At 47.9% G+C, this 13,831-nt stretch overlaps 1 protein-coding gene across 4 annotated transcripts in view; it reads right to left on the bottom strand.

Moving 5' to 3' along the window:
• Window positions 1-6,478: 6,478 nt before the first annotated feature.
• LOC148478169 (circularly permutated Ras protein 1-like) overlaps window positions 6,479-13,831 on the bottom strand; it is a 152,439-nt gene continuing 145,086 nt past the window's right edge. For 2 of the 4 annotated variants that reach the window (XM_088455841.1, XM_088455840.1), the window contains 3 exons: window positions 11,152-11,242; window positions 10,549-10,605; window positions 6,479-8,160 (listed from right to left, as the gene is read on the bottom strand). In XM_088455841.1, the coding sequence (XP_088311967.1) occupies window positions 8,068-8,160; window positions 10,549-10,605; window positions 11,152-11,242 (241 nt within the window). In that variant the 3' untranslated portion in view covers window positions 6,479-8,067. The remainder of the gene's footprint in view (window positions 8,161-10,548; window positions 10,606-11,151; window positions 11,243-13,831) is intronic. The other 2 variants (XM_088455843.1, XM_088455842.1) reach the window with 1 other exon arrangement.

Here is a 13,831-nt window from a genome sequence, read left to right as displayed (position 1 = left end):
AACCAGACTGACCCTAGCGATCCCAACCCATATTCCCCTGTAGAATGTCCCTACTTAGAAGAAAGTGAGGGCCACAGACAGAAGTTCATGGAAGCTCAGCTTTCTGACCCATCTCTGGAAGGCATATCGTGCCCAGTTGGCAGCGGCCTTTCAGGGATGGCGGCAGTGAGTGTGACCTGGCGGGAAGGGTTAAGATACAGGGTAGCCAGTAAGGTAGAAGGGGATAGGCCCGTTAGGGAGTAAGGTCCCCTGCTTGTGCCAAGTAGATCGGGGAAGACACGCAGCCTACCCGTGGTGGATGCCACATGGGGTTCAGAGGCTGATGATCTGTCCGCCATCACTGTGGAACAGGTAGCGGACAAGGTGGTGAGAGAAGGCCTAGGTGACAGGGTAGGTTCCCCTAGTCATATGTCGTTGGAGGAGGATGGTAGGCCAGGTCTGACAGTTAGTGCAGACAGATGCCAGGTGGAGATGACAGAGGTGTAGTGCCTGGGGTATAGTGTGGGGGGAGACAGTGGTAGGCCCAGATCAGTGGAGGTAGAGCCAACCAGAAACTATCCCCGGCCCACAACCCCAAGGCAGGTACTGACCTTAGAAACTGTAAGGCCCTACGGACGAGTTGTCCCTGACTTTAGTACTGTAGTGACAACCCTTACAGATTGGACTAGGGAGGGACTTCCCAAGTCAGTGGACTGTATACCCGCTCGTGAGTTGGCATTCCAGCCATTCAAGGTGACTCTGGTACTAGCTCCAGTGCAGATGGCGCAAATTCAGGACCAGGACATTGTGGTACGAACTAATGTGTCATTGCACGGACTGGGAGCAGTACGGAGCCAGATGGGCAGGAGCACCCTTTGGCTTGTTTGAGCAGGATACTGCTACGGTGGGAAGTGGGGTATGCCACAATTGGAACTCAGTGTTTGCCAATTGTTTGGGCATTGGACCACCTTTAGCACTATGTGTGCGACTGGTCCCCCAAAAGGGAAACTGACAGACTGTTGTGGTGGAGCCTTGGACTTCAGTGTGACTATTTGGACATTGTGCACCCACAAGGAAAGGCCCACTGCAATATGGATGAACTGCCCCCCAGGTAGCTTCCCTGAACCTCCCAAGAGACTACGGGACCAGGAGCCATATCGTTGGGACATGGCCCTCTGGTGGCCAGCTTGAGAGGGGGGGGAGAAGTGTGGTCGGAGGCCGGCCCCACATTTGCAATGGCGGCTGCGGCACTGAAGGGGTTAACCCCAGTGCTGCTGCGCCATTTTTAAATGTAACAGTAGGCGCCCTGTATCTGAATATGTTATGGCGCTAGGCGCCATCTTTGAAATGTTTTGCCAGCGCTGGGCGCCGAGTGTTTTAGGTGTTGAACACTATGTTGCTGTGCCGCAGCCCCGAACTGTCTCCGGCAACTGCGGCAGTGCGACAGGAGGGTCCGGCGCTGGGGACCGGGAGCCTGGCTGCAGGGCTGAGCACTGCACACGGGGGGAATGGGCAAGCCAACCCCCCTTCATACAACAGCACTCCCAGGCAGATTAGCTGCCCGCTAGGGGCAGGGACAGTCAGCTCCCTGTACCCTCAGCGTGGAAAGGGGGACAGCAGCTGAGAGCTGCTGGGTGAAAAGTACAGCTGCTGCAGCCAGGGCATGGTCCCAGGCTTGTTGAAACCTGATAATTGGCTGAGACAGGATCTGTTTAAAATTAGATCGGAGCGACGCCATCTTGCGAATGGCGACAAGACTCCATCTTAGAAATAGGTCACACAGCGCCATTTTGTCAAATCCACATAGTACAGAAAATACAACGCTAAATTGCTAATTAATAGCAATTCAAGACTTTTAACAATCTTCCCCAAACACATACCGACAGTGTTTAACATACATAAAAATGACTTTCCAACACATTAAAATCACCACAGACTTAAATATGAACAGCGCAAAATAGTAGCAAATCAGTGGTGTTTTCCCTGCATTCACATTAACACATACACGCGATGTTAAACAGTGCACAACGCAAAATAGCTAATCGTTAGCATTAGTACACTTTTATTAATCCTTCTCAAAATCATACTGCCAGTAGTCAAAACACCTAAGGATAACATTCCAGCACACTGGAACACTTACACAACGCTAGTTAGCGCTGTTCCCCCTGCACTCTCAGTAAAACACCTAGCCGCGAGGTTAACACAAATCTCATAGCGCAGAGTGTAATATAGTTAAACTGCGCTGTGCGTATACAATCCCTACACAACCAATACTGCCCTAGTCCCACACACTCAAAGATACCTTTTCAGCCTAGCGCTGCTCGCTAAGTACCCCACAGACTCCCAGACACACAACGCTATTTAGCATTGTTTTCATACACTTAAAGCAATGGTTCCGTAGCGCAAAAGGGTTATTATTATGTGATTCATTCACAATGCCAGGCCGTAAAGAAATGACTGTTTTCTGCAACTAAGGTTTAGTACATGATAAACAGACCGTGTTTGGTGTTGTACTGATCTACTCTGTCTCAACAGATTTCCGGTATCAACGGTGAGAAGATCGCAACATGTGTCTGCAAATTATGGGCTATAGAGAGTTAAAACATTAAAATGTACTCTGTAATGTTAGCAGCTTAGATTTGCATGCAGCGGGAAAAAGGAGACAAAAGACTGTTGGAGGCTGACCTGTGTCCATTTGAATTGACCTGTTAACTGTCCTGTAACAGAAGCATCGTGACGGAGAACCAATGGAATCATGCCAGTCTGTCCTATTGTATTGCCTATCCCTGTAAGAGTATATATTTGCGCTCTCTGACCTCAATCGAGAGTCTTCTTGCTGTGCTGTTGACGGAGGTTTCTATTGCTGATACCGGTATCTGGGACCAGAGCGTGTGCGTATATAACAACTGTACCTTGGGTCTGTATGATTTACTTGCGCTATTTGTATTTAGATCACAGCATGTAACCATCTGTTTTTATATTGAATAATATCTTTTTGTGCTTTGGAACACACTCAAAGTCTGAAAGCATTTATTTCTGGTGCGACTCATTACGCTGAATAGCAACAATATTAGAAGGTATAGGCAGGAATCGATTGTTAGAAGGTATAGACAGGCAGGAATCGATAGGCTGCAGAGCTAAAAGCCCTATGTTGGGGACTGAGAGCCTGGCTCCCAGTGTGACAGCATGGCAGGGCTGGTTTGGTAAAGCCCAGCGCTGAGCACAGTATAAAAATACACCCAGGTACATAATGTTAACTAAAATGTATATATGAACTGCATGTATGTTAAATGTATAATTTAAAGTAAAAAGTGCATTTACCTGTGGTCTGTGAAGGCCCAGGGGGATCCCTAGGGGAATAAAATGTTCTCCTATGCAGCCTCATGCCTGGAAGTGGTATGAGGAGGTGCATAGGGAGCTGGCTAAGGCAGCCAGCTAACTGTGGCAGGGAGCTTCAAATGAGCTTCCCTTCCGTGGCCAGGAATCCATACCCGGGGACCCTGCTTGCCCTCCTCTGGAGCTCAGATTCAGGCAGAGATGGCAGGCTTGGGCCCTTGGTAGATTCCTGGAAGTAGGGTTTTGGAGGGAAACCTCCCCCGGCCCTAGACGAGCTGACTCCTGGGTGGCGACCAAAACACCAGGTAGTCTCAGGGTCAGGGGAGTGACCACTCCCCCCTGTCCATAGGGGACAATGTTAAATGTGCATGTGGCCAGCACATTCACAGGTCATGCACTTAAGGTGATTGGTTGGAAACCACAGGGCGGACTTACCCCCTGTAGGAATGTGTATTGGAGTGGCATAAAAGATGGTTTCATGCCTGGTAATATTGTACATCTTTGAAAATCCTTTGTGGAGATGAATTGCTGTTTGATTTCTGTGTGATATTCCCCTTCAGGCGGAAGGGAAGGTCTTCCTTAAGACTTTGAGCAATAAAACACTGTTTGCCTTTACTTCAATTGCCTCAATCCTGCGACCAATAGAATTGCACCAAACGCTATTCCGTTCTCCGGCTGTTCTGGGTAAGAGCTCAGCATCTCCAAGTTCAAGCCCTCTGCCAGCTACCGTGCAGACCTGGTCAATTGCGAGGGATCAGGAGGACTCAGCCGACACCAATCAGGGGGTGTGGCCGCAGCTAGTCAAACGCATACGCAGCAGAAGCGGTTCCAAGTGCTGAGGTAGGAGCCTGAGTTTACCTAATAAGCGGTTCCAAACGCCGATGGTAGAGTTTGGTGGGTGCAGCATCGTTACGCCCACGGTGCAGTGGGCGGAGTCAGCGACAGGCGGTCACTGACGGTGAGTGGGAGTCCGAAAGCACTAACACGTGACCAGGGCCGGCCTAGACAAAAGGCGTCCGGTCACAATCATGTCCAGTGGTCAGGATATGTTGGGGGTGTAGTGCCCTATGTCTGTATACACTGTTGTCAGGTCATGTGGGGGGTGTAGTGTGTGTATGTATGTATACAATGGTTGACGTTGGTGGGTAAGCTCAAAACTTTGCCCAAATTTATGCCGAAAACCTTGTATATGATGTATATTTAATAAGTGGTTGTATGGTGCATATGCTCTCCCCTTTTTTCTATGTTGTAGTACTAAGTCTCAGCTAGGTAGCACATCCCATTAGAAATAGCAAGGGTGTGCAGTCCAGGCCCCCTCACCCTATAATATTCAATATATTATGTGTATGTATACAGGGCAAGGCGACAGATATCTTGGGGCCCCCTATCCCCTCCCAGTAGGTACATGAAGGTCGGCATTTGGCTCATCCCGTGTCTCTAGAGCCTCATTCTCAACTGTGTCTCTCAGCCTTATCCTCCTCTGTGTTGTACCAACCTCAACCGTCATCACTCCAGTAACATCTGTCTCTAGCCTCCTCCCCTGTGCCTCTCCATCTGCAGCCATCCACTCATATCTCCTGTATCTCTCAGCATCATTATCCCCCCACCCATGTCTCTCAGCTTCACTCTGTCTCTGATTAATTTCCAAGCCCGTGTCTCTCATCTTTATTCCCGAACCCCCGTGTCTTATCTTTATTCCCGAGCCCCTGTGTCTCTCAGCTTCAATTTCCCAGCCCCCGTCTCTCTCAGGTTGATTTCCCCCAGCCCTGTGTCCCCCTCCTCTTCATCAGCCCATGTCTGTCCAACACACACCCTTCTTCTCCAGCTGCTGTGTCTGTCACACCTCCTCCTCTTCCACAGCCTGTGTCTTTCACACACCCCTCTCCCCAGACCGTCTTTCACCCCTGCCTCTTCCACAGCCCGTGCTTTTCACAAACCTCCCTCTTCCGCTGCCTGTCACACACCCCTTTCCCTAGCCCAGTGTCTGTCAAACACACCTCCCTCTTCCGCAGCCCCATGTCTGTCACACACACCTCCCTCTTCCACAGTCCCATGTCTGTCACACACACCCCAGAACGCGGCACACCCCCCTCTCCCCCAGCCCCTTTGTCATTTACACCCCCCTCCTTCATCTGCAGCTCCTCACCACCTGCGGCCTGCTCCATGATTCTCTAGCCCGGCCTGTCCCCGCCCCACACTTACCTGCTGAGCTGCCTGTATTACTCCTCCCTGGTGGATCAGACCCGGCCTGGCTAGTGGCTCCTCCCTGATTCAGCGGTCGCGATGTCATCACGTCACCATACCTCCTAACTATCCAGCGTCCAGTGGGACAGTCCCGTTTTTCTGGGACTGTCCCGATGTCCCACCCGCGGGCTGCAGTGTCCCGCGGTGGGGGGGGGGGAAGTTGGGGAGAGCACAGGTGTGCAGGAGGGTAGCAGATGCGCAAGCGCACGGCATCTGTTCTCTTGTGTACAGACTGCCTGGGGCTGCCCAGCATCTGGAGAGTGCTGGGCATGCCCCCAAAGTGCCGAAAATGGGGGAAGCAGCGAGGCTCCACCCCGTTTTCCATAGACCACGCCCCTTTTTCACAAGCTTCACTAACTTTTCCGGCGCGCGCCCTGTCCCTCCTTCCATTTTTAAAATGTTGGGAGGTATGCGTCACGCACGCTGCTCCGGCTGCTATCCTCCCTGACTCTGCCTGTGTCGGCCCCGGTGGAGCTTCCCGCAGCCGTGCCGGGCGCCTTGCTACTGTTGCCTTACACACCAGATGGCAGAGGCAAGGGAGATACATGAACTGGGCTCCGGAAATTCCGGAGGGGTTGGGGCCTCTTGGAATCTCAGGGCCTGGTACAAGTGTCCCCTTTGTACCCCGGTCACTGGGCCTGTATGTATACACACCTGAAGGCTGAGACTCCTTCAGTCTGGACTAGCACCCCGCCCACCTGCCTTTGATGTTTTTAAATAGGGACCCATCATTTACTGACTGCACAGTCTGTATAGCAAAGCCACAGGTAAAACCTTTATGCATTTCTAACTATATAGCAAGTCTGTTGTGGGGTGACCTTTGGGGTGTAGGGCCCATTGAGCTGCTCTGGCTGGACCAGAGAATCACCACTTAACACTTATAAAGTTAAAAAGTTAAAAATATCACTCAGTTAGTTGTTTATTTGTTACATTTTCACTTAACACTTCTAACACTAAGCAGCTACTTTCACTTACATAACACTACAACACTTTGCTGCTATTTTTCATTTGTGTGGTGCACCGGGGTGGTTTGGGGGTGCCCCAGACATGAATCCCTATAATGTTAGGGACTAACCCGATGAGGTTACCTCGACGTTGGTGGGTAAGCTCATAACTTTGGACAAATTTATGACAAAAACCTTGTATATGATGTATAACTATTAAAAGGCTGTAAGGTGCATCTGCTCTTCTCTTTTTTCTATGTATACAATGGGGTCAGGTCACATTAGGAAGGAGTCGTGTAAGAGACTTCTATTTTATTATGAAAGTTTATTGCATTTACATCCTCTTAACGTTTGTGACGCTTGAAATGACTTCTATATACAGAACATAATATGAATCCAGCACCTACCACCTATGTAACACACTGACGAGAGAGAGAAGCATAATACTCTGGGCCTGATTCAGAGCCGCTCGTTCGCTCTGAGCGATGTTCGCACAACTGCGCATGCGTAAGGTTCGCAATGCGCATGTGCAAACCAGTCATTGCGGTCGGAAATCGTGCGCTCGTAAAACAGTGAGGGGCTGCAAATGTGAGTGACAGAATGTACCGTTTGTGGGTGGTAACAGGGGAAGGTGCTTGAAAACGGTGAGTGGAGGTCCGAACGCAGGCGTGCCAAGCGGTCAAAATGCCGTTTTATGGGAGTGCATAATTAACAAAGCAGCGTCATCGACCACGTCACTTGGTTGTCTTTTAGCCTGAACTGCTCGCAGTGATTGCGGGAAGTAAATCCTACCACAAGCACTGTGAGCAGTTCAGACGCCTTTCGATGTTCCCGATTAATCTAATAAATACTGGAGATGACGTGTGATGCGAACGGCAAAGGGGCGTCTACAAAATAGCGAGCGCATTTTTCAGATGCTCGCTCAGACATAGAGGCGTCAACACACCGCAAAGAGCGAGCGCTCAATTTAAATATCCGGCCCCTTTTTAAGAACGAGCGTCCGCAAATAGCGTCCGGGTCTGAATCAGGCCCTCTGTTCGTTGTTATAAAGGGGAATATCACTCTTTACAGAAATGGAAAATCAGGCTGAATAATGACGTTCCTTAAGGCTGGTGAAACTCACAATGGCAGGAGTACCACCATGTTATTCAGATAGTTGGCTTCTGGCTAAATCAGGTTGTATTGGGCCATAAATATTAATCTGACCACGTTTTACAGGTTAAGGGTCATGTTGGTGGGAAGGTGTGGTACATCCTATGAAATATATGAAGTGATACTGTACAATGGAAGCTGATTGGTTACATGAGGGGTTCGCTAACTCCATTGAGCGTTATCTGTAGTGGCATTGGCCACCAGTTAGAAACCGCACTACAACGCTGATCATGTCATATAGACCTTAGCATCACTCCCATTCCTCACACAGGGGAGAGCTAAGCAGTGTGTATAAGGCTTCTTGTGGCCAGCAATCTCTCTCTCTGCTGCGTCTGAAACACCACTGAAGCCGCTGACCCATATTATAAAGTGTCGGAGGCGTTCCATAAATATTGAAATGTCTTTCTCCCGTTTACTGCTCGGCCTGGTACTTCAGTTTGTGCAGTACTCTGCTCTTGGCGCGTTTCATGTGAAAAATCATTTTTGCCATTTCATCTGAAAATGTCTGGAATAAAAGAGAAAAACAAGGTATGACAATCGGCAACGTGTTGTGTTTTTTGTGTTTGCTCGGTCGGACCATTAACTGCAACCTTCAAATTAAATGGTATCCAGGTACAAAAGATCGACAGTGCAAAAGGTTGACAGGGTTAAAAGGTCAACACAAAAAAAAAATGGTTGACACAAAAAATGGTCGACACATTTTTATGGTTTTTCTATATTTTTAACGTTGGGATTAGGCACTTGGTTAAGGTTAGATACTAGGGGGAGGTTTAGGGTGCGGGTGGGCATAGTTAGGGTTAGGCACTAGGGGGATGGTTAGGGTTAGAATAGGCTTAGGCACTTGGGGGAGGGTTATGGTTAGGCAATGGGGAGAGGGTTAAATTACAAAAAAAAGCTTCAGCCATTTTTGTGTCAGTCATTTGAACTTGTCGACACATTATTTTTTTTTTTTGGTAATTTAAGCAAATAGGGTTGAGGTTGCCAAAAGGATAAATGAAAAGGGGCAGAGTAGATGGGCCGAGCGCTTCTTATCTGCCGTCAAATTCTATGTTTCTATGTAACCCTCTCCCTGTTGCCTAACATTAACCCTCCCTGAAGTGCCTAAACCTAACCCTATCCTAAACCTAACCATCCGCTCCAGCACCCTAACCCTCCTCCTAGTGCCTAACCCTAACCCTCCCCCTGACCATCCACTCCAGCACCCTAACTCTCCTCCTAGTGCCTAACCCTTACCATCCCCCCCCAGCACTCTAACCCTCCCCCTAGTGCCTAACCCTAACCATCCACTCCAGCACCCTAACCCTCCTCCTAGTGTCTAACCCTAACCATCCCTCCAGCACCCTAACCCTCCTCCTAGTGCCTAACCCTAACCATCCCTCCAGCACCCCAACCCTCCCCCTAGTGCCTAGCCCTGACCATCTTCCCCGGCACTCTAACCCTCCCCCTAGTGCCTAACCCTAACCATCCACTCCAGCACCCTAACCCTCCTCCTAGTGTCTAACCCTAAGCATCCCTCCAGCACCCTAACCCTCCTCCTAGTGCCTAACCCTAACCATCCCTCCAGCACCCTAACCCTCCTCCTAGTGCCTAACCCTAACCATCCCTCCAGCGCCCCAACCCTCCCCCTAGTGCCTAACCCTAACCATCTTCCCCGGCACTCTAACCCTCCCCCTAGTGCCTAACCCTAACCATCCACTCCAGCACCCTAACCCTCCTCCTAGTGCCTAACCCTAACCATCCCTCCAGCGCCCCAACCCTCCCCCTAATGCCTAACCCTAACCATCCCTCCAGCACCCTAACCCTCCTCCTAGTGCCTAACCCTAACCATCCCTCCAGCACCCCAACCCTCCCCCTAGTGCCTAGCCCTGACCATCTTCCCCGGCACTCTAACCCTCCCCCTAGTGCCTAACCCTAACCATCCACTCCAGCACCCTAACCCTCCTCCTAGTGTCTAACCCTAACCATCCCTCCAGCACCCTAACCCTCCTCCTAGTGCCTAACCCTAACCATCCCTCCAGCACCCTAACCCTCCCCCTAGTGCCTAACCCTAACCATCCCTCCAGCGCCCCAACCCTCCCCCTAGTGCCTAACCCTAGCCATCTTCCCCGGCACTCTAACCCTCCCCCTAGTGCCTAACCCTAACCATCCACTCCAGCACCCTAACCCTCCTCCTAGTGCCTAACCCTAACCATCCCTCCAGCGCCCCAACCCTCCCCCTAATGCGTAACCCTGACCATCTCCCCTGGCACTCTAACCCTCCCCCTAGTGCCTAACCCTAACTGTCCACTCCAGCACTCTAACCCTCCTCCTAGTGCCTAACCCTAACCATCCCTCCGGCACCCTAACCCTCCCCTTAGTGCAGTGTTGGCTAACCTTGACACTCCAGCTGTTGTGGAACTATATATCCCAGCATGCCCTGCCACAGTTTTAGCATGCCCTAATAGCAAAACTGTAGCAGTGCATGCTGGGTTATGTAGTTCCACAACAGCTGGAGTGTCAAGGTTAGCCAACACTGCCCTAGTGACTAACTAACTGTTCTCTCCGGCACCACGAGACCCTACCACAAGGGTCTCGTCGCAAGCCCCGATGGTTGCGATGGCCTTGACCATCGCGACCATCATCCTGGCCGCTCGCAATAGCTGTGGGTGGTCACCCACAGCTATGCGAGCGGCCAGGAGGCCGCACTAAAAAAAACCAAAAACGCCCTGATTCAGAGCGAGCGCTCTTTCAGAGCGTCCGGCTCTGAATCAGGGCCAGAGTCATGATGTAGCATAGTACATACAGTATACGTGTTTATTCTGTACACACAGTAGGTGTATGATCCTATCTTCGGCTCAGTGTTGGTATCACTACACGGGTATAGTGACAATATGGTAATAAGGCTGAAACTTACTTTTACAACAGGAACGTCTGTATAGCTCTGCTCTCCATTCCCCTTTGATGATTTGTTCTGATAATAAATAACATACAAAATAATATACAAGAAAATACTATAACCTACAAATTAAATAGCACCGTAAATGTGAAATCATGAAGGTAATAAAACGTATATGAACTAATATCTCTCCTACATACTGTCTCACTAATCATCACTCACTACTTCTTGTGTCACTGACCATCTCTGATCCTTCCTGGTCATTGAACGTCCCTTGCTGGTACTTATGCAGCTATACAGCCCATACTGTTACTGTAACTCTGTCAGTGGAGACCTACAGTACAGCTGTTACCAATTTCTCTGAACATCTTCATTATTTACTCATTCGGCATCTATTAGCCACATCTCCCCTATACACGTATTCAGCGCTATGTTGTCAATGGATAATACTGCTATCACCTGTGTGAGTAGTTAGTTTGTCTACTGCATTTATTATTAATGGATGAGGAGCATCGGTCACGTTCCCAGGAACACCCCGATATACTCTGCCAATAGGTCACGTTCCCAGGGGACCCCCTGCTATACTCTGCTAATAAATATGACTATAATTACTGTACGAACCTGTTCATACACCTGCAGGTCTTCATAGACAGGCGCCATAGTGCACTCCCAGTCCTCATAGACAACTCCTTGGTCATACTTCTCATGTCTCCTGAGAAACAACAAACATGTCATGGCATAATCAGCATATAACGCATCATGGCATAATCAGCATATAACACGTCATGGCATAATCAGCATATAACGCGTCATGACATAATCAGCATATAACGCGTCATGGCATAATCAGAATATAAAGCGTCATGGCATTGTCAGAATATAACGCATCATGGCATAGTCAGAATAGAACGCATCATGGCATAATCAGAATATAAAGTGTCATGGCATAGTCGGAATATAAAGCGCTATGGCATAGTCAGAATATAAAGAGTCATGGCATAGTCAGAATATAATGCGTCATGGCATAGTCAGAATATAAAGCGTCATGGCATAGTCAGAATATAAAGCATCATGGCATAGTCAGAATATAACGCGCCATGGAATAATCAGCATATAACGCATCATGGCATAGTCAGAATATAATGTGTCATGGCATAATCAGAATATAAAGCGTCATGGCATAGTGGGAAAATAACACATCATGACATAATTAGAATATAATGCGTCATGACATAGTCAGAATATAACGCGTCATGGCATAGTCAGAATATAACGCGTCATGGCAGAGTCAGAATATAACGCGTCATGGCAGAGTCAGAATATAATGCGTCATGGCAGAGTCAGAATATAAAGCGTCATGGCAGAGTCAGAATATAAAGCGTCATGGCATAATCAGAATATAACGCGTCATGGCATAATCAGAATATAACGCGTCATGGCATAATCAGAATATAAAGCGTCATGGCAGAGTCAGAATATAAAGCGTCATGGCATAGTGGGAATACAACGCGTCATGGCATAGTCAGAATATAACGCGTCATGGCAGAGTCAGAATATAACGTGTCATGACATAATAAGAATATAAAGCGTCATGGCAGAGTCACAATATAACGCGTCATGGCAGAGTCAGAATATAACGCGTCATGGCATAATCAGAATATAACGCGTCATGGCAGAGTCAGAATATAACGCGTCATGGCAGAGTCAGAATATAACGCGTCATGGCAGAGTCAGAATATAACGCGTCATGGCAGAGACAGAATATAACGCGTCATGGCATAATCAGAATATAACGCGTCATGGCATAGTCACAATATAACGCGTCATGGCATAGTCAGAATATAACGCAACATGGCATAATCAGAATATAACGCGTCATGGCATAGTCAGAATATAACGCAACATGGCATAATCAGAATATAACGCGTCATGGCATAGTCAGAATATAACGCGTCATGGCATAGTCAGAATATAAAGCGTCATGGCAGAGTCAGAATATAAAGCGTCATGGCATAATCAGAATATAACGCGTCATGGCAGAGTCAGAATAAAAAGCGTCAAGGCATAATCAGAATATAACGCGTCATGGCATAATCAGAATATAACGCGTCATGGCATAATCAAAATATAAAGCATCATGGCAGAGTCAGAATATAAAGCGTCATGGCATAGTGGGAATACAACGCATCATGACATAATCAAAATATAATGCGTCATGGCAGAATCAGAATATAAAGCGTCATGGCAGAGTCAGAATATAACACGTCATGGCATAGTCAGAATATAACGCGTCATGGCAGAGTCACAATATAACGCGTCATGGCAGAGTCAGAATATAACACGTCATGGCATAATCAGAATATAACGCGTCATGGCTTAGTCACAATATAACGCGTCATAGCATAGTCAGAATATAACGCAACATGGCATAATCAGAAAATAACGCGTCATGGCATAGTCAGAATATAACGCGTCATGGCAGAGTCAGAATATAACGCGTCATGACATAATAAGAATATAAAGCGTCATGGCAGAGTCACAATATAACGCGTCATGGCAGAGTCAGAATATAACGCGTCATGGCATAATCAGAATATAACGCGTCATGGCAGAGTCAGAATATAACGCGTCATGGCAGAGTCAGAATATAAAGCGTCATGGCATAATCAGAATATAACGCGTCATGGCATAATCAGAATATAAAGCATCATGGCAGAGTCAGAATATAAAGCGTCATGGCATAGTGGGAATACAAAGCATCATGACATAATCAAAATATAATGCGTCATGGCAGAGTCAGAATATAACGCGTCATGGCACAGTCAGAATATAAAGCGTCATGGCATAATCTGAATACAAAGCGTCATGTCAGAGTCAGAATATAAAGCGTCATGGCATAGTGGGAAAATAACACATCATGACATAATCAGAATATAATGCGTCATGACATAGTCAGAATATAACGCGTCATGGCATAGTCAGAATATAACGCGTCATGGCAGAGTCAGAATATAACGCGTCATGGCAGAGTCAGAATATAATGCGTCATGGCAGAGTCAGAATATAAAGCGTCATGGCAGAGTCAGAATATAAAGCGTCATGGCATAATCAGAATATAACGCGTCATGGCATAATCAGAATATAACGCGTCATGGCATAATCAGAATATAAAGCATCATGGCAGAGTCAGAATATAAAGCGTCATGGCATAGTGGGAATACAACGCGTCATGGCATAGTCAGAATATAACGTGTCATGACATAATAAGAATATAAAGCGTCATGGCAGAGTCACAATATAA

This window comes from Taudactylus pleione, unplaced genomic scaffold (genome assembly GCF_031769625.1).
Source record: "Taudactylus pleione unplaced genomic scaffold, aTauple2 ptg000672l, whole genome shotgun sequence".
Lineage (NCBI taxonomy): Eukaryota > Metazoa > Chordata > Amphibia > Anura > Myobatrachidae > Taudactylus > Taudactylus pleione.
Note: the sequence above shows the minus strand (reverse complement) of the source record. Positions and strands in the feature narration are given on the sequence as shown.